This window comes from Pempheris klunzingeri, chromosome 4, assembly GCF_042242105.1.
Source record: "Pempheris klunzingeri isolate RE-2024b chromosome 4, fPemKlu1.hap1, whole genome shotgun sequence".
Lineage (NCBI taxonomy): Eukaryota > Metazoa > Chordata > Actinopteri > Acropomatiformes > Pempheridae > Pempheris > Pempheris klunzingeri.
This window is the reverse complement of record NC_092015.1, coordinates 21118108-21139992: the sequence shown is the minus strand read 5'-3', so window position 1 is coordinate 21139992 and position 21885 is coordinate 21118108. Positions and strand designations below refer to the sequence as shown.

The 21885-nt window shown below is 43.1% G+C and overlaps 1 protein-coding gene across 1 annotated transcript; it reads right to left on the bottom strand.

The window, feature by feature from the left end:
- Nucleotides 1–21619, bottom strand: blmh (bleomycin hydrolase). The gene is made up of 12 exons (XM_070829185.1): nucleotides 21497–21619; nucleotides 19277–19474; nucleotides 17619–17728; nucleotides 16637–16778; nucleotides 15549–15637; nucleotides 15343–15435; nucleotides 7466–7621; nucleotides 7178–7336; nucleotides 7003–7070; nucleotides 5841–5958; nucleotides 5496–5562; nucleotides 1–307 (listed from the first exon to the last, which is right to left on the bottom strand). Exons 1-12 carry the CDS (start codon nucleotides 21504–21506, stop codon nucleotides 159–161), a joined length of 1359 nt encoding a protein of 452 aa, XP_070685286.1. The 5' UTR covers nucleotides 21507–21619; the 3' UTR covers nucleotides 1–158.
- Nucleotides 21620–21885: the final 266 nt, after the last annotated feature.

The following is a 21885-nucleotide window of genomic DNA, read 5'->3' as shown; positions in this document are numbered from 1 at the left end:
TCCAGTAAAAAAGAAAACAAAATCTTTATTGTTTTGTTTAGAAGAACAGGCTGTTTTGGAAGGAGGTGTGAGGGAAATATTGGAGAGGTAAAAGCAGCCGAGGAATAGGGCGGAGTCAAACAGACCACAAGTTGGGGCTGTAACCCGGATTTCTTTAGTTATGCCAGCGCGCCCATTGGGTCCCAGGCGGGGAGTACAACGGGCTCCTGCTGCATCACTTCCAGGACGTCAGGGGGGAGGAACTTCTTGTCTACCACCACCTCGTACACGTACTCGGAGAACCAATCATCCGTCATGATTAGGTAGCCTGCAGAGACAGACAGCGAAAGACAACCAATCAGTAGTTAACGCTGGATTAATGGCATGGATGATGGCAGTGAAGAAGGCCATTGGGGGAAAAACTAGTTCAGGTCAAACAAAACCTTGCTGTAGATCATTTTTTCATCACACTCTGGTAGTTGCTGTGTTTTTGTCACCTAAATAAGATCCATTTAGGATGATGGGAACCTTATTTGACTATTTTAAAGTGACAATGTTTGCATTATTCCTGTCTGAGCAGAACGTCAAAAAATCTGTCTGAACAGCGTTGAGACAAAGACACAATCTTCTACATTTGAAACCGTTCATTGGGACTTGGCTCGTCTCCTCTCGTCGCACACTCTGAGCCAGCTTGTGACTGTATCACAACCAAGTTTGATAAAGAAAACAACTGCTTTGGACATTTGTGTGGCTCAAAATGATAATTAAACCTGTCAGTCTAAATAAAAAAAGACCAGGACCAGTTCAACATGGTTGTATGCAGAAAGATTCCCCGTTTCAGACGCAGCTTTTTCTCCAAAAGAGAGCTGGTTAAGCCTTTAGATGAGTCAATTTCCAGAAAGCCTTAATCACACCACATTCTTCTAGAGATAAATACTTGATTCAAGAACATAACATGTCACTAATTAAACCAACTACGGTTACTCATCTTTCACTGAAAGGGGAGGGGTACAATTCAACAGAATTCAAACACACTTTGTCTTTGCACGCACATTTTAATTGCTTTAAGTGCTATTTAACACTAAACTATTGTTTCAACAGGCAGAAGGGTGAAGGACGAGAAGGAACCCCACCCCTTATGGTTCACACCCCCCCACCCTGTAGTGCTGCACACATTCAACACTTCTCCTTTAACCTCTGCACACCCACCCTGATAAAACAATGTCCCTGTCTCTCCCTGTGTGTGTGTGTGTGTGTGTGTGTGTGCTCACACAAGGTCAGCGTGGCCCAATGTGGGGAGGTTATGAAAGCCTATCTTGAACTTGACATGTTGGGATAACCTAATCTGTTTTTGGATGAGGATGTAGCCCCTTGCTGAATTGATTAATTAAAATAAAATACGTCAGCGTGTGTGAATTCGGCTCAAATAAGAGAGACGAAAAGATTTGAAACCAGAGCAGCTCGAGACACGTGTGGATGAGGACTGCCAACCAGATTCTAGAGTGAATTTAAGTTATTTACTGAGCTGAGCATCCCTCCTGCCGTCACGTTGACTTATCGAAGACGCCAGGGCAACCGCAAGAACGTGCCACAGTTCAAAACAACGTAGCAGGGATGGTGTGTCTGTTGCGTATGTGTGTTCTTCCAAGTACGCAATTCTTTGATGGCACGTTGCCTGGTTCTCACTGTGGTATCCGTGTGTGTGTTGATGTGAGCTTCCTGGAACCCGCGTGTTGGGTGGCATGATGGTGTGTGTGTGTGTCTGTGTGAGAATGCTGGGTGTCATTATTTGTTTTAAGGGATAGGCTGACTGTCCTGCCTCAGAACAGATGGATTAACTATAAGCTAGAAGAGTGTGCAGCAGCCACCGTGCTCTCCGAGCACCAATCTGCATCGCAGGACTATCGCTGGCCGGCGAGAACCATGATTTTCAGAAATGTCATCAAAATAAAGGTGGTGAACTATGAGAAAAAGTAAGGGTTTTTTCCATTCTGCAAATTTCAATTTTTTTTTTAAAAAGGGACAGTGTGAACCAAGTTTTATCATAATGTTTTAAATAACTTAAATGGTCACTTCAAACCGTAACTGTTACCCTGATGGTGAAGTTATTGACATACACTACTCACAAAAAGTTAGGGATATTCGACTTTCAGGTGAAATATATGGAAAATGTAAAAAGTGAATGCTACAGTGATATTATATCATGAAAGTAGGGCATTTAAGTAGAAGCATGCAATGATAATTTTATTCATCTTAAACAATGTATTTGTAGAAAATCTAATTTTCAGTCTCAATAAATTGGGATGTGGCCAAAGGACGTCCACTCCTCTCCTTTCTGTGACTCTTCCAGTCACTCTGTATCACTGTTACAACCTCCTGATGACACTCTGTGACCCTCTAAGCTCAGTGAACATCTCCGTCTGAGGACTTCCTGTTTGAAGCCTCCAGTGTTGAGGTGCTGCTGATCAATTGTTAGGTGTCGTCTTGGTCTCATGATGTCAGAATGTGAACAGCATGATGAGGAGGACTGTTTAAATACCAATTCTAACTGAAGCAGGAAATGTATTGGTCGATTCATGGATCAAACCTGTTGTGAATGTTGCTGTTAATCACCTTGTTAGAGAACAGCAACTTGTGCAAAAAGTACTGAAACACTGAACAGTTGGACATGTACATTCAAAGGTTTAGAGAAGGTCACATTAAGTTCACCTGGAAAGGTTAGAATGTATTTTAGGTTCATCCTGAAATTTCACCTGAAAGCCGAATATCCCTAACTTTTTGTGAGTAGTGTATATCGTATGGGACCATGATTGTACAAAATTCCATACTGTCCCATCCAACAGTTGGGGGGGGGTTCAATCGGAACCAAAGTGGTTGATCGACTGACTAAAGGAGATTGTATTTCCACGAGGAAGTTGAGGCTGGGCTCCACGTGATTCCATGATTCCGTCCTGACTGAAAAGAGGTTGTCTGGGTCTATGACCAGAGCACAAGGTGAGTCGGTGAAACTATTTTGTCGCTTGATGGGACAGAGGACAGTGTGGTATTACAACTACAACATTAGCAAATGTGTAAAATTGCCTTTACTTTTATATGTGGTACACATGAATGCATGGGGAACAGCACAGCCGCAGAACTGTGGTAAGACCTCAGAGTGTTTTTTTCCTTTTTTATTTCGTGGGAAATGAAATGGGACCTTTAAATGAGGTGAAGGGACAGATATGCAACTGCGGTTAGAAGCATGCTAAAAGCTAATAAAGCTTTTCTTCCCAAGAATCCGTTACATCTGCTACAAAGAAAAATCCTTCCATCCACATTAATGTCATCTTCTTGTATTTTTTTCAACAACAGAATCATGTTGGTGGAAAATAATAGTTTCTCTCTCTCCACGTCAAACTAATTCAGAGCTCAAATAAAACGTTTGACAAATGTTGAGGGGTCCACCTCAGACTGACGTCCTATGAAATTGAAAATAAAAACATCAGAACATCTGCCAACATCAAACATTCGCCTGAAACGGTGTAAAACTGTGAGCTGTGGGGTAAGCAGAGCCACAACATTGGCTGAGCGAGGGAAGCAGAAAGTTAAACCTCTCATGAGAGACTCCTTCAATATCACAACGGCCCCGAAGGGAGAAATTAAGCCTTTACAAACCTTACATACATCCCCCATCATCTTTCCAAAATCATCTCTACGTCTACTTGCCTGTTTTTCCTGATTTCTAGTGGATTCTACCTGTGCTACATCTCCATTTCTGTTTCACCTCCGTCCTTTCTCTTGCATACTCTGCTCTCTTTTTCCCCTCAGCCTTTGTCAAACAAACAAAGCCCCTGGATTCCCAAGTGAACGCCACTTCTCGAACTTTTGTTCTCAAACACTTTATTAATTTGGCTGCGGACGGGCTTGTGGGCCCTGGCCCTCCCTATCTGCTTGTGCTTATGGAATAAGATATGCGTGAAATACATTTGACTTGACTGAGGGGTTTTCACATGTTTTCCCAACAGTCACTACGGTTTGTGGGTTCAAGCAAATATTGTGAGTGTGTGTGTGTGTGTGTGTGTGTGCCTGTGCTGTACTGTACTGTATGTGTGCGCCGCCAGACGACGCATGACTGACCCAAAATACTCTCCTATAATTTGCAGTGGAATGTGGAGCCCAGAGATGGGGAGGAGAGGCAGAGAGGGTCAGAGGAAGATGAGAAGTAGAGATGAAAGCAAAGGGGGAATAACAGCAGTAGACAGTGAAGTCTGGGGCAGTGGTGAGGAGTACCTGCTGCGTCGTGGGGCCTGTTGCCTGGAGACAAACCAACTCTACTTACTTAATGACAACATTTTTCCCTGATGCATCCCAATGGCTTACTGGTAGTGAGCCCAAGACTTAGTTAGTTTGTTAAACTCATTTGGAATTTGTGGTTTTTAAAAAAACAAAAAACAAAACAAAACAAACAGAAGTCCGTAATCTGACTACCCCCCCAAAAAAAAAAATCAGGTTCAAAAGTTCCACGTCAAAATAAGTCTTTTTACAACTTTGTATTATATATGGTTATATTCTGATACAATCCATACTTACACCAGCATTTAAAACAGAGGCATGAAATCAATTTCCTCTAATAGAATAGTTTGATATTTGACATGAACTCTGACCGGAGGGTTCATTTGCAGCGTTGACCAACAGCAAGCTGCCTTGACAGCGCTGACGTTTGGGAGCCGGAGAGGCCAAAATGGAAGAAGCTATCTTAGCTGTGATGATCCATCTGATTGTCTTTACCACCACAGTGTACACTGCTCACAAAAGAGCAACTGCTTACAGACAATTATGACACAGGAGTCGATGGTACAAACACGTCTTTTGAATAAACTGCATCATCTATAGCCTGTTAGTGATGAAGCAAACATGTTGGCTAACTAAGCAAGCTCCTTAGTTTCTGTCCTTCAACTGAACTTTTTATTCAGCTCTCCACCTGCCATATGGCCAGGCCTGTAGAATCAAATATTTTGTAATATTTTTAAAAGACATTTTGAGGAATTTCATTGTGCTGTTTCCTGGCCTTGAGGATTAGCCCATTCTATAACCAAGTTTATACAACTGGACCCAGAGGCACTGAACTCAGAAAGCACGATAAAGGGCCGCTGTGCCTGTGTTAATGCCTGTGAGTCTTTCTGAAACAGGACACAGCCAATTATAAGTTCATAAAGCAGCAGCACAGGGAACCTCTCAGTCTAATCCTGGTCTTAATTTAATAGACGCAAGCAGGAGGATGCTGGTTTATCACGAGACCCCGTGGTGTGAGAAAGATGTGAAAGAGAGATGGGGAGGAAGGAAGCCTCTGTGGCAATATTTGTATGTGTATCGTTTTGAGACCGGATGCAGGTGAGAGCAACTGTTTTGGGTTCATTTCAGCCAGCAATTTCTTTCTGACTTGCTGGTAATTCGTTACATGTTCAATCTAAAAAAAAAAAAAAAAAAAAATCTTGAAAGAAAGGACTGAAAGTAGGAATAGCACAATAATGTGTTACCTTTGTTCCCACGGTCATCGCCCCAGGAGTTTTCCACCCTCCACTTCTCATAGCCTTCTTTTACATCCTGAGAGAGAGAGCAGACGATGGGGAGATAAGAGCGAGAAGCTGAGAGTGGAGGAAAGAAAGTGTCCTAACAGCTGGGGTTACTTAAAAAGGGGGAAATTGACATCACTATGAAAAACTGCAGCCGATTAAAGCAGCGTAAACACACGGCGAGGCTTTGATGCAATAAATCTTGGGAAATGTGTGTATTCCTGTTGGCTGTGCTTGTGTATGTAATGTACGTCTGCATGAGTTTACTGGACAGCCACATACCTGTACTGTGTGTTTGTGCGAGCGTACCTTGTCTGTGACAGCAGTGAGGATCATAGCATGGGTCATGAGTGAGTCTCCGTATATGAGCCGCTCTGCCTTCGAGAGGTTCTTCACTGAAACTCCAAACACGAGCTCATGGTTGAACCTGTACGTTCGGACACACACAAATCATAATACATCCTCTGATGAAAAAAAAAAAAAAGATTTTAATTTCACCCACATACCGTTCATTTTAGGAGAAAATGGAAAAGTTTTGCTAACTTCATGGGTAATCGCCCATATCACATCTCAGCAATACTTCATCTTTTTCATAGAGGCAAGGAAAGAGGTGTGATGACCATAAAAAGCAAAACCTTCATAAGTCTGGGATTCTGCATGAGCTAACAGACAGCTCGCCTTTCATTCCTTTCATGAGCATGACTGCAGAAATGAGGCTCCATTAAGCTGCAATCTCATTCCAATTATAATCTACCAGTGCAAGAAAAGATCTGTTTGAAGGATGAGCCTCAGCAGAGATGGTACCAGACATTCGGCACCATGCTGGTTTGGTTCAGTGGTCAAATTTGAGCCTGGCGCCAGCAACTCAGACACAGATGCTGCTGCTGCTGCACCTGAAGGACAAAGATAAGCAACTTTTCCCCTGGGGAGAGACTGACACCTCATGACGGCAGATGGTCTAGTTACGTGAACCCTGCAGTCATGGTGCAGACAACACTGGGCTACAACGGTGCCAAACAGAAGTGTAATTCACTTATTTTACTTTTAGATGAGTGCTTGGCTAGTATATGTTCAGCCATCTCAAGCATGTCAGAGCTGTAAGAGTAGGCATAGTAATAGTGGGGAAAAAACACTGCACTGATGTTGTATTCACTTGTTGCACTCTTCTAATAGTATAGTCGCTACAAGTCACTTGCCCAGAAACCACCTCTTTGAAAGGATGTAGCATGTAGTCCAAATTCTACTGCATCCTTGAACCTGCTACATTTGACAAATTAAGAAACTAAGGCCGTATCTGGGTGAGCCTGGGGAAGTCTGGCAGACTATATTCATATAGTTTGATCTAAGCCATTTGGAGTCAGGTAAATTCGCTTGCAATTCCCTTTGCAATATAAAATTCCACATGATTCCAATGCTGCCATGCCACATTCGTTCAACTGCAACACTGGACATCTTTGATCATTATACTCACACATTCATGTCATTAATGCCCAGCTTGCCGTGGAAATGTTTCCCGACATCACAACCAAACCACACCGCCTAAGAGAAAAACAGCAGCCATGTTCAGATTCACAAAGTTCACACGTGCAGACACGCTGACATGTACATACTTGTGTCCACAGTTATGCCTGTTAGCCCCAACCTACCTCTCCCTCCTTGATGGACTCAGCTGCAGCCTTTTTAAGGAGCTGGATGGGCTGGTTGTTGTACAGGGTGCTGCGACCCCCAACCATGTTACCTAGGAACTCGACACTGTACAGTTTCCCATAAGGGTTCTGGGGTCGCGGGTCGTTCACAAGGCAGACCTGAGGACAGAAAGTTTGCATACGAGCTTTAGAAACAATGCAACCTCTGACAGGAAGTTAGAAGCTCAAGTTTTACACTGTGATCAACAACAACATGGTACGCGGTCTATCTGATGCGAGATCACATACTTTGTCCTGAATGTTGTATAGGGGTTTGACGTGCTCCCTGTAGAACTCCTGAGGGGTGATGGGTCCCATGCGATGGAAGTTCTTGTCCTTGTCCCTGTACTCCCAGCAGATGGTCTCGGGAGGGCTGCCTAGACAAACGCTGGCCACCCGGAACACCTGCAAGGCACACACAGGGGGAATATCAACAACCTGCCAGCTTACAAGGCAAACTTCAGAGTGAACAAACGGTATCTCCATTTTAACCAGAGGTGACACAAGTACATGTGTGCATGGGTATGATACTGTTACTAGAGAATGGGGCTTTACTGCATATACTTTATGAAAAGAGAGTACTTCCTTGTGTTTAGGGGGGCTGTCAGAGAAGTTTGTAAATCTAATTTCTGGCTCATAATCTTAATGTGTGCTCATCTAAGCCCTCCATCCCCATGTCTGTCCTCGCTTACACTCATCCATCGGTGCCTGGGCTTCTCCCTGCATTTCCCCCTCTTTTTCCCCCCTCGACAGCCCCCCCCCCTTACATCTTTTTCATATCCCTCCATTTCCCCATTTGCGACCCACAACCTTCCCCTCTCCCTCCATGTGTGTCTTCCTGCGGCGCATGAAGTTCAGACTGAGTTCCTGTGGGCTAAATCGGGTTGTTTGGACTGGGCCGTCTGTCAATCTGGCCCTTCTAACCTCTGATATAGTTATCTCAGGAATTTCCCCCTTTTGCTTTTCACCTCCTCTGCTCTCCCCCTCCCTAGGACTCAGCAGACGCTTTTCCTATCAAACACGATTAAAAAAAAAAAGGGGGCGAAGAAATTAGACGTGGCACAGTCCATTGTTGGTAGTAGATAAAAGTGCGCCTAGACAGTGATACGTTGGCTTGACAAGAGGCAGACACACGTGTACAGTGGGTCTACAGCACAGTGTGTACTACAGTGAGTACTGTTCTGATTGTGTGGATGAATGGTGATATATCACTCTCTCACTGCTGCGACTATGGGTGTCACAAAGGACAAATATCCAACAGACTTTAACACACTATTTTTACTGAGCACTACTACTGATATCCAGACAACTTAAACGTCTGTCTCGCTGAATATAGAGCTGACAGGGTTATTATTTTTGGCTCGGCCTGGAGAAATATAGCAGCCATGGCAGCAGTTCCCCATGCTCAGTCAACACATATTAAATGTCTCTACATAAAGATGACATTCTTGCGTTCTTGTTAGTAGACACTGAAGCCACTGAGCCCGCCATTCTCACCCCGAACACACCCGGGCACATGCTCTTGCAGAGACAAACACACAAAAATGCATAAATTCTGGTAAGGCTTACGCAAACAAACAATCCCCGTCTTCATCACAGAAACGCGCACGGTCACAAAACTACAGATAGACACAAAAATACACACATGCGCAGAGTCAACAAAGGCATCTGTTCAGCGCCCTCCCTCCACCCCACCCTGAACGATTTTCCTCCTAATTCAACGACTTTGTTTAGACTGCCCTGTGGGCAAGACTACATGCCAGGGTGTCCATCCCCATGTCTGGTCTCTGTTTGCCCAGATGCCCTCGACATCTTAACAAGACATCTCTGTTACCCATTAACCCCCGCCTTTTTCTCTCCATTCCTCCTTTTTGCGTCTTTCTTCCAAGAATAGCTCTGCTCTCCCTGGTAACCGTTAACCTTTCCACTTTTACAATTTGTCTTTCAGATGCCCCGAGACAAACTGTAAGCACCTCCCTTAATGCCAGCTCAGCCTCGTGCCCGCTCATCCTCCCCGGGCAAGATAAATAAAGTAGGTGTGAGGAAAAGGCAGGGCTGACAGAGAGACCTCAGTCAGAGAATAAACAGCCACAGTGACATCAGAGCTGGATCAATATTGAAACACCTGCTGCCCCAATGACATATATACATAAATGGCAGAGAAAGAGGGAGAGACAGGGAGAGAAAAAAAAAGGTGAGAGGGACAGAGAGAGGTGGAAAAAAAATAGGGGAGGCTGACAAAACGGTTAAGTAACGAATAAGATGGAAGTGTTTTAATTGAAATACAGTAGTGTTAATGTAATGAATGTGACCACACATTCAGTCAGCAAATGTATCATGGTTGAATTTTCAGTAGAGAAATTAGAAATGATTTGAGCCCAAGCCCCAAGGGTAGACTTCAAGTTACTCATAAACTGTAACGTGACGTGATACATATTTAGATTGTGACTTCAAAGGCCATCTCATTTATATCTTATTATTCTAAACATGTGAAGTGTTAACAGGCTTCAGGAACCGGCTGTTATACAGGATTCTGATGGAGTTTGTCAACAGCCAGATTTCTCTTCCACTCGGTCGCTAGCAGAGGGTCCACCTCACGTCCACCTCAAGCCACCCTCGACTCTGTGACATAGCGAGTTTGCGTGTCTCGCTGTAAACAATAAGCTGACCGAGTGCACGCCATTGGGGCTAATGTCTGATAGCATCTGTGCTCCAGTGTTGATGGGCTGGCATCGCTCAGCATGTTTATTTGTTTTACGCGACCCAAACAAACAAATCACCTGGAGTCAGGAGTGAGTAACACTTTCAGTAAGTGGACTGGGCAAAAGGCAACACACAGCACACTGGAGTGCCTTGCTCCAGGTTACGCGCGCGCGCGCGCGCGCGTGCGTGTGTGTGTGTGTGCGCGCGCACGCACGCACGCACGCACGCACGCACGCACGCACGCACGCACGCACGCACGCACGCACGCACGCACGCACGCACGCACGCACGCACGCACGCACACACACACACACACACACACACACACACACACACACCATATGTTTTTATACTGTATATAGATATACATTATATCTTTTTAAGATTGTGGCAGTGGTGGCTTGACTTCAGCCTTCCTTTTTTCCATCTGTATAGTCCACAGAGAGCACTGACAGTAAAAAACGCTGCTTACTCTCATTGTATATACTATGTAGGTTTCTAGAAGTTACTATGATTTTTAGACAAACTTCTAACTTTGGTTAACGCCTAACTAACATCTAAGTGACTTCAACTTTTCCAGCAAAGAACCTCTGGGGAAAAAAACCATCTGATTGTGGCCTTTATGTGTTTGAATTGGCATGTTGCATTGAAGGCATTTAAAAAAAAAACAAAAAAAACGTATATTTAGATAGGCAGCGAACTGTCTATATCCTAAACGCTCTTCTTACAATAAACAAAATGATGAAAGGAAAGTACATTTCTTTTTCATTGCTTTCATCATGTTGTGTATTGGAAGAAGAGTTCGACCTGAGTGTAGCAATATGTGCACCTGCCACTGACTGACTATCTTGCTTCATTGATTAAGATTTTTTCTGGAAATAAAAGCCAAATAAAGGCTTTAATCTGGTCATCTGATAAATATCTGATCAAGACATACAGTAATTAGGGTGCAGCTGGCTCTCAATCAAATAATGCTATATTGGGCAGCTGTGGCACAGTGATGAAGTGGGTTGTCCACTAAACGAAAGATTGGTGGCTCAATCTGCATGGCCGCACATCAACTGATGAGCAGGTTGCTCCTTCCGTCTGTGAGTGGTTACAGTGCTTTGAGTGGTCAAACTGCCTAGAAAAGGTCCTTTTACCTTTGAGGCAAAAACATGTGCCTCATTGCTACTCTGAGGTAAATCTATAACTATTGTCTAGAAGCTGGACTTGTGAGTGTAAGCAAATGACACCATGCAAACAGTTTGGATAAAAATGAGCGAGGTTTTGATTAAACTTCCATGTTTTGTAAACATTCAACACATGTGGTCATTGTTAAATTCTAACAATGGTGCAAAGAAATTCAAGAAATCCGAGTGGACATCTCTGAACTGGCAAAGCTATCGTTGCAGCCCCTAACAATGACACATCTAAAAGGAAGCCACCCACATTGAACAACAAATCAAGTGAATAGCCAGCAGCGCAGAGCCTTTGAGCCGCGGCAACAATGTTCCTCTGTGATTTTGACGGCTGCCTCATAAATTAGTCTTGTCTTAAGAATCGCACTCCATGCATTCAGAGCCAAGAGCAGAGCCGCACATGGCGTTTCTGATTCCATGACGCAATGGAGCATGGAAAGGCTACAGTTGTGGCGTGAGGGATACCATCTGTGTGTCTGCGCATGTGTGTAAAACAACCGTACGTGCATGTACACTTACCAGTAAATGTGCGTTTATTTGTTTGTGTGTGTGTGTGTGTGTTGTGTGTGTACTTTCTTGTCTATGCAAGTGAGAGTAGAGGAGCACGGACACACACCAGATACAGCATGAAAGAGAAAGACTGGCTTTGAAACTTAAACTAATCCTCTCTGCCTCAATAACGCAGTGTATGGAGAATGTCATCCTCTAAAAAAAGAGAACCTGTCACGGTGCACAAGATTAGTTTGCTCATTCTTAGCGCAGGTGCTGGTTAAAATGAGTTAAGCTGCTATTGCAGAGGTTTTTAGATGGATGTGACGTGCTCCCTTTTAACTAATGTGCCTGACCAGCGTTAACAAAAAGAATAGATTCTTGACATGCGAGGGGGATCCATTTAAATCAAGTGCACCCCGGGTACAGTAAGTGGAAGCAGAGACATTGACCCCGGTTGCCTGTCACACACTCCACACACTGGAGTGTGTGTGGGTCTGGCATGATGAAGACCAGTGCACAATAACAGCCGCCACGTAGGAAGGGTGGACAGCATCACCTCCACACGCACCAAAGTAGGACTGACACGGCACTTTGATCCTGAGAAACACATGTGCACACATAGATACAAATGCATGTAAACATGTAAAGGAAATACTAGTAAAACATTTGTAAGATTTAGACAAAAAAAAAAAAAGACAGCTAGGGCAAGTATGTCCATAAAAGCACACGGTTTTGCACAAATGCACGTGGACGGCAAAGAAGCGAAATGTGAAATTACCACTTTTTGTAAACCTAATATAGCTCCTAAATGCTGTTAAAGTGCTTTGACATCACAATACTCTTACTGAAATTACCACAAACACACCTGACACTATGGATAATTGTTTGCTACTATTACTACTCCTACTTGTCATGTTCAAATGTCAATTAAATAATGATGTCATTCCACAATAAGTCTGGCATTTAATTGTCATAACTTGACGGCATGATTTTATAATTCTGCTTGTGCCATGATGATGCCAAATTGCCATTTACACACCCAGAACACATTACAATACTGTGGAATTATTATAATATTTATGCCACAAAAGTGCTATTTAATTTTTCAGCCTTAAGATCAGAACATCATGTGGGGTAACTTTATTGGGAATTTGTTCAGTTAATCAAATAAGTCTTTAGTTTAAAAACTGACGAAGGAATCTGCAAATAGCTTGCTTTGTCTGATTTACTGTCAAAGATATTCAGTTTATAATGAAATTCATGCAAATCTTCGAGTTTATTTTACTCAAGAAATTGAGCACATCTCTTCAGTTGAGACCAATTATTTAAAACACAATAATAATAAATAAAACAATTACTGTGCTAATTTTAGCCAATAATGTTGCTGTTGTGCTTCCTGTAGATGAAAACTGACACCTGACATGCAAATATCAAGTGAATCATCCACTTAAATACATGGGATTGGTCATAATTTTAATGTATATATATATATATAATGTAATATATTTTCAGTAAATTTTAAAATACAGAAAACTGACAAAAATATAGTGCATATTTAGTCGCTATTTTTTGAACTAATAAAGACATTTCACAACTTCATAACTTTCTTGATACTAGGGTCGTAACAAAGTCAAACTGTATTTCATTTGGTTCATGATTTCAACAATTGGGGTTTGATATCAATCAACATGTTAAAGATGTGACTTTCTGTGCTGCGGTGGATGTCCAATCATAATGATGGTTTTTAGAGTGCTGCTGGTCAAATGTACTTGCGACAATATCCTTGAACAATTTGGTTCTCGTTACGCCGCTCGTTCTTTTGACATGACCGAATCCTCCATCGCCAGCGGCCGTGACAGAGTGGTGTTTCGCAAAACAAACCACTTCCAGGTGGACAAACAAGCACACTGACAACTCCGCCCTCCACCCCCCACCCTGCCGTGCAGTGCAGCGGGAGCAGTCTTTACTGTTGCACAACATGTGTTAGTGTGTGTTAGTGTGTGTAAAAGTGTGTGTAAAAGTGTGTGTGTGTGTGTGTGTGTGTGTGTGTGGTGATGGCTGGGCATCCGTGGAGGCTCTGTGAGATACAGGCGACAGTTTAAACAAGCAACCGGCCGGCAGCACAATGCAACCCAACAGCTGACAACAAAGGCTGCTTAACCAGATCCCTGCTCTGTGTGCAATCGTCTCAATGGGAGACTGATTGACTGACAGGCCCCTCATACATTCACACACACAGGAAGCGTACATAAAGCCTCATATGCATACAAACATTGTGTCTTTGTGGTAACAAAGGCACATGACTGTATTTCACATAGAAGCACGTGTTACGCTATGAAAGAGTTTGTTTACATGCACATGTTCACCTTTTAATCTTGTTTTGGGGGCGAATTAGTCTTTGCCGTCCAGCGCCAGATGCCTTGTGATAAACTTTTCCATAATCAAGATCACCATCGTCAACTTAGTTCACTTAGGCAGTGAGAAGGTGATTTTTCTTTTTTATTTGTTTGTAGTCCAGATGACGTGTGCTCGTAACACGCTCAGAGCTACAAGTGAACGCTCTCTTGTGCACATAAAATAGGTACATGTAAGCACAATACACTGTCACCAGCGCTTTGTAACGTGTACATGATTATCATTAAAACAATTACAGGAAAAAATTATCAGTGCAGTTGACTTTAAGCCCTTAGAAGCTTCACAGTAAACTTATGGTGAACATGAACTTGCTCTGTTACCATTATATATAAAAACTACTTGTACTGCGCTGCATCTGCTGAATTAAGTCATTCTGATAGCAATTCCTCATGTTGTTCATTAGAAAATGACACCATTTGAGTAAGTGGTCTTTAGAGTTTCTTAATGAGAAAGGAAACTGTGCAGCATAATGTTGACACTCACTTATCAGATGTCAGAAAGTGGATATTGAACAAAGCTACGTTACGATTTGCTGATTTCCTTCAAAGTTGGGCAAAAGCTTCATCTTCAGACTGTTGCCATCACCCTGACCTGCAGGCTGCTTGTAGGTATGACTTCAAACTGGCTAGCCGTTGCTACTTTCAGCTAAGTATTACTTGACAGCCCCACCTTCTGGTAACAATGGAACAATGTTGTGACATTTTCAGTATACATTCAGTGATGTGGTGTTGGCATTGTCGAAAATGTGTAAATTAAATGACCATAAACATATAATAGCATTTCCAGTGGAGTACTTCTCATGTCTGGTTGGATGTCCTAAAGGAATGAGAAGGAGACTAAAAGCTCCATTACAACTATCGGCAAACTAACAGCAGTCTTCTGAGTGTTTGGTGGTTATTTAGTTCTGCTTTATTACATAGACCGTTTCGCTTTTTAATTTCTCATTTCACTTCTGTCTTTCTTCACAACTTTAAAGAAGAAAGCTGACTTCATGGCTGTTTTAAATGTTAAAAAAAAGCATCTGTACATTGCCCTAATGTTGGTGCCAGTGTCACCGAGTGCTTACTAATTTTTTTGAATGAAGCTGTACACAGTTGTAGCAGCCATCAGGCCTGTGTTTGATAGCGATGATCAGCTATCTGCAATGACGGCTTCTGAACTTTATGAAAGTAAAACCATGGGAGCAAGTACTTTTTTGGCACCCTAGATGAAAATTCTACATTCCTCCAGTAAAACAGATTATGTTCATCAGTTCCTCAAAAGGTTCTTGGCTCCCTGGGGAAATTCGCTATGACATATTTTACGGGAAACAGTTGTATGTGCTTTCAGTCTCACCTCCTCTATCATGGTGTCCACAGTCTCAAACAGCTCGGCTTTAGTAGCGTCACTGGCAACCATATTCCTGAGTCTTAGGCAGTATTCTCTCAGCTGAAACACACAATGAGACAAAAACAACAGTCAGCCCCGCCTCACCGAATATATGACAAATAGGTCTGTGCACGTGATTATTGTGAACTGAAGATTCAACTGCGTAAACGCACCTTATGATTAAGAATGTCATTCATTCTGCGTGAGGCCTCCGAGCTGTGTGACTCTGGAAAGCATTTCTTTGGGATGACGCCATACTTTTCTAAGACAGGACCGTATAAAACACAAGATTGTTAATACAGTCAGATGTTCTATTAAAAGATTTACATATTCAGAGTTGTTCATGTCATCTTGTTAATGTGCTCACAGTCCCGTTTGTACCTGCCTTTATCATGCATCTTGGGTGATCCAACCAGAAGTGGACAGCTCTAAGTACAGGTGTGAACGCACCCAACAAGCACTGAGGATGCACTGCAATCCAATCGCTCAGGCTAGAGGTGGTCAGAGGTTGTCTGGGTTGGTTTCTTTTAGCAGTGTCTACGTAAATGTGCCGCACTGAAAAAGCGCTTACTCAACTGACGTCCTCTGCATAAGCGGATGTACGTAGGGATGTCCATACAAGAGTGTCAGTGCGACAACAGGCAACAAGAGATTCTCAGACACATTGCCCTGTGCTCCAGATGGAACCTGATGCTGTGATATTGTTGCACCAAGCAGACATTTTTAAAAAAAGGGAGCCATTGTTTGTAGAGAGAATATGCTATTAATAGTTGTTTTAGTATCCAAATATCCATCCATCGTCTATACCGCTTATCCTTCAAGGTCGCAGGGGGGCTGGAGCCAATCCCAGCTGACTTTGGGCGAGAGCCGGGGTACTCCCTGAACTGGTTGCCAGTCAATCCCAGGGCCAACATGTAGAGACAACCGTTCACACTCTCACTCACACCTACGGGCAATTTACATTGACCAATTAACCTAACCTGCATGTCAGTACCCGGAGTAAACCCACGCAAACACAGGGAGAACGTGCAAACTCCACACAGAAAGACCCCAGGTTCAAACCTGGATTTGTTGCCTGTGAGGCAACAGTGCTTAGTAGTCAAACATATTTCATAAAATGTTTTTGCTCTTTTATAAATATTAGTGCAAATGGTGTACGATTCTTACAGAGGGCTGAAGTGATGTACTAAGAGCTGTACACTTGTGATCGGCCAAGATGCAAAATATGAAAAAGGGCCTATGTGCCGTGATGAGAACTAACCAATGAGGTTGACCAGCATGTCCCACTGTCCTCCATCATTGGTTGGATTGGAGAGCAGGAACTGGACCAGGCGTCCGTCCACTGGCTCCTTCCTCTGTGCTGTCTCCACACAGGCATGGAGGAAGTAGTAGCAACGCTCAACCTAAGGAACAAAAGGACAAAGCACATGAAAGAGACGTGGTGACTAAACAGGGAAACAGAGAGGCTGTACAAGATGAGACGTTATTGTGAGTTCCTCTGTGTGAGAATCTGTGACTTCTCACACTGACACAATTAACATGAGACCAAAACATTGAAGTATCATGTCTTTACTTGGTAAAATGTCTGAAAAATAAAAAGCAAATATGCAAAGCATGTCAGGCAGGCCTTACACAGCTGTTAACTATCATACCTAATAAAGGGAAACATGGTGTCATTTAAATGGTCAGAATTTAGCCCTTTGTAACTTGTGACTTGCTTTGGGAGACTTTAGACTCGACTTAAACTTAGTATAAAACTTACTTACAACTCTACACATCTGCTGTAAAGTAATAGCCAACTGGCTGGAAGGGAGATATTTTTAGGGTTCGACATTTACTGCTTCCTTATTTGAACTAATATTCCAGTCAGCTGTACGGCTGGAACTAAAAAAAGTTGCATTTGTGTGACTACAAACTGTCTAAATGTGGGAGAGAAAGACACGAGGCCAGAGAGAGAAAGCGACAGGGAGATAAAAACATTAAGCGAGGTGTCACTGTGACGTCCACCCTGGAACAGCACTGACCACAACGCACAAACGAGGGGTTTTAGGTGGACAATGACTGTATAGTAGTAGAGTAGGGCATAATAACACTGTACTGTACACACACACACACACACACACACACACACACACACACACACACACAGTGTCCTGACTGCATAAACAAAAACATCCACGTACCAGGATGTTATGACACTAATAACTTAGAACAGAGAACAGATGTGTGGCTCTATGTCCTACCTTGTCCCAGAAAAAGAGATAGGACTGACTAAACTCAAACTCCTCTATGTTAAATTTCTTCATGAAGGGAAGTCGCAAGACGTTGAGGCACGAGAAGATCCAACATCTCCCTGGTGATAAAAAGAAGCCAAAGAAAGATTATGAGAAATATGCAGTTGGTAAGGACTTATATGCAGGCATCAGTAACAAACGTATGTGGATGTCTATAGACAATTAGTTTATTTTTCAGACTAAGACTAAACTTTTGTGGTCTTAATCAACCAACACATAATGAGCTGCACCACCAAAAGCAAAGATATGAAACCTGCCAGGTCACTGCAAATAGCTTCTCAACTGAGAAGTGTTTGACTGCCACACTTCTCAATTGAGAAGTGTGTGACTGCCTGGCACCAATTTACTGTCATGATCTCATTGTCTATATTCTCACTTGTCAACTAAGCCTTTCCTCTGGGGTTCCACAAGGGTCAGACCGTGGGTTACTGCTCTTCCATCTATACATGCTCCCACTTGGTATTATCAAAAAGAAACAATCCATCCTACCATTCATATGCCAATGACACACAAAGGTGCATTTCACTTTCCTCTGCCGCTCTCAGTACTGTTATCAACGTAGTAAACTGTATTAATGGCATTCATTTGTGGTTGTCCAGAACCATTTAACTTACTTTAAACAAACTCGGCATTGATGTCTCTGGAATATAGTGAGCAGGTCAGAAACCTCGGCTTTATTTTGGATACTCATATCAATTTTGAAAATTACATTACCAATATCACCAGAACAGTGTTTTATCTCTTAAAAAATATATCTAAAATTTGCGCATCTCTCAAAACGACTCTCAGAAAGTGGTTTATGCATTAATCTCAAACAGGTTAGAGTACTATAATGCTCTATTTGCAGGATTATCCCAAACATCAGTTGGACAGGTCCAGCTCATTCAGAATGCAGCAGTCAGAGTGTTTGCACGGACACAAACATTTTACCTCATTACCTCCCGCAACAATACGGAATCCTCTTTTAAATCCTGCCTATGGTACATAGAGCACTTGAGAATTAGGCCCCTCAGCACATGTCTGCCTTGTCTGGCTCACTGATTATAACCCAATTGGGCCTCTCAGGCCATCAGGTGGAGGTTTTCTAGCTGTGCCCAGAGTTAGATCCAGGTCTGGTGATGGTGCCTTCAGTTACTGTGGTCCTGCTCTCTGGAACAAGCTGCCTGCTGACTTGAGGTCCATCACAACCGTGTCCACATTCAACAGCTCAAACGTTCCTATTGTCCCTGGCTTATGGTCAATTATTGTAGCTGTGTGTATATACTTGTATGGTTGCATGCTTCTTATACAGTGTTATACAGGTTACATGTGATACAGCAAGGGTGTCTATTTGATTGTGCTGACGTTTTTTTTTTTTTTTTGTATGTTTAATGTACGTTGGGTGGATGCCTCATTGATTTGGTATCTGCATTTTACTCATGTTTATATTCTTATATTTATGTAACTTATGCTACCTTTGTTTTCATGTTTATCCTTGTATTTTGTCAGTCAATGTAAAGCACACTGAGCTTACATGTAACGAAATGTGCTATAAATAAAATTTCCATTGCCATTGCTCAAAGCAAACTCATTTCTTTTTGTTCTTGCTGTACTACAATATGTCCTACCTGAGTTTTTCTGGTTGGTGATGGGCTTGCCCTCTGTTGGGATAGAGTGCTGGAAGATGTGCACAGTATCCTGGACAGTCTGCCGATGCAGACAAACCTCCAACGGGTCGATGCAGGTCGACACATTCTGGGCCAAGAGGTAGCGTGGCTCAGCCCGCAGCCGCTTAAGGAAAGTGGCTACCTTCTCCTGACTCAGACCTGGAGGAGCAAGAAAAAATGGTGGTTGAAGGGAAGAATAAAAGGCAGACAGAAGGAATACAGATGAAAGACAAGCACAAATACAGTTAACTTGTAACAGGAAGACTTTCACAGACAGTCAGTCAGCTAGCTGTTTATAGGTAAGAGGAGGAATTTCCAACTGTCCCAATACCCATGGCTCGTCTGTGCACTTTAGGCATACACACTTCCCACTTATGATCTGATTTATGAGCACTCACATACTCAGATGACGCAATAATGCCTGGAAATTACCAGATCAATAGTCATAAACTACCAGCACATCCTTTATTGAGTACTAAAACTAGCTTGTGCATCGCTTTTCCTCCATCTACGCAGAGGTCATGGTAAAGCACAGTCTATTCAGGATAATGAGTGGACTTGTGATTAGAGCTCTGAAAAAGAATGAAGGACAAACTTGGAAAGGGGAGAGACAAACAAGGAAGAAATCGATGCTCTCTAGTAGTGCTATAAGTGGCCCTCAAGAGCTGAGGGCAGACCAGAGTTTGCCAGGATCACTCATCTGGCTCCATCTGTGAGAGGAATACACTGGAAAGCTTGTCTAGTCCCGCCGGACAGGGGAAGGAGGGGTTACACACTCTATGACAGAAGCAAACTGGCACTGATGTGTGGTTTGTAATTCCATCAAATAATGGTGCCCAGCAATTAAACATTGACAGGGACATTGCTTAGTCATGCATGCTGCCTAGAGTTCGACCCCTCTCTCCGCTGCATTCTGTTATTTTCCATCGGCGCAAAACTGAGATGCACTGACCGCTGCAGATTAGGACGGTGTCAAACTTCATTAACTGTCACACCCATATTATCAAGGGGAAAAAAAAGCAGAACCAGGCCTAAGGCAAAGAATATTTCAGAGCAGGACTGCACAGGGTTCTGTGTCAATGTCACACTGCTTTGCTTGTGGCACAACAGTTGAATCTTTTGACACTGATGAGTATGGATCGGTAATGAAGCAGAAATAGTAAAAAGAGTATTAACTGACAGCTTCATGCTGGCAGGAAACACGACATATATCGGAAAGGCTGAGCCAAACTGAAGAGTCAGTTAGTTAGTTGGTCACAGTGTTATTCAACAAGTGGGAGCATGAATGGTGAGGATGTCCATCAGTGATTTTCTATGGAAAGGGGCCAAGCACAGGCAGCCAGGGTGACTTGCAGAATTACACGGCAGCAGTTATACACCCATCACATGTGCAGAGGAACAGTAAAGCTGTAAGGTGGAGGCTCATTTTACAGCAGCTGGCAAATCAGAGCCCAAAGATCAGATCAGAAACACTAGCGAGCTCCTCAGATTAGTGCATATATGGATATATAGGGGAATATTTTCTCAATGGAAGAGAACAATTAGTTGAGACAGTTCTTAAATGAATGAATGAACGAACGAACTTCCGACCAAAGGCAAACTCCTGCACGCCAACAAAAGAGTTACGAAACGTCAGGATAAAGAGGGTGAAACCGAAACAATCTAACTCTTCTGAGTCAGCTTCAGGTTCATGGTTCAGCTTGGCAGCCTCAGACGGCAATAAACCCTCCTAAAGGAGCGGAATATTATTAGTGAAACTGTTATCAGGTCAAAGCGGCGCTTCCTAACGAAGCCCCCAGTCAAACGAATCGCTGCCACTTTAAAGAGTTTGACAGCTTCTGGTACTTCCAAGTCCATTTCTGACTAGCTAGCTGCACAAGCTAATATTTCCGGCTCCTGAAGCCGAACCAGCTTTGAACTGGCCACTTGGGGTGTGTTAGCAGTCTGTGTCTACAGTTTGGAAGTTGGCACCTTGCTCGTATTCTATCGGCATGAACTGTCAATCTAACCGAGTAAACGACGGCAAAGCCATGCTAACAGCCTGGCGTGCTAACGAACTGAATGCTAACTTAGCCCGTTAGCTCCCTCAGCTGTCATCCTCTGTCAAATACAGACGGCTGTCAGGCTGCCGGAGCCACAAACCACCGTGGCTGAAACAGGGGAAAGAGGCACTCAACATACCAGTTTCCATGTTTCCGTGGAGCTTGAGGAGCTTTGTCTGTTTTCCTGAAAAGTCGCCGGCTCTTTGTTTATCTCATTCACCGATAGCCAGTCAGTGTGATCACAGGGTGCGCTCGTTTGTCATCTCGCGGTCTGTCTTTGACGTGGCGGATGGGCGGAGTTTGCGATCTAGCCTATCTAGTTAAGCCTCGCCCCCAATTTTCCACCCCGCCCGTGTCCCAGCAGGTGCTGTGACCCCTGAGAGACATGACAAAGAGCTGCGCCGCAGCAAAAGCCACATTAATTCAATATACACCGTGATTTCAATTTAAAGACTAATGACTATGACCTAATAACTTTAATGACTTAAATTGTTTTAGTTTACACAAGTGAACAAACATTCGCACAAA

Excerpts from the sequence above, each read along its gene's own strand:
- blmh (XM_070829185.1), bottom strand. Across the intron at positions 15,436-15,548 it reads ATGACATTCTTAATCATAAG|CTGAGAGAATACTGCCTAAG; the intron begins GTGCGTTTACGC and ends TGTGTGTTTCAG. Across the intron at positions 308-5,495 it reads CGATGACCGTGGGAACAAAG|GCTACCTAATCATGACGGAT; the intron begins GTAACACATTAT and ends CTGTCTCTGCAG.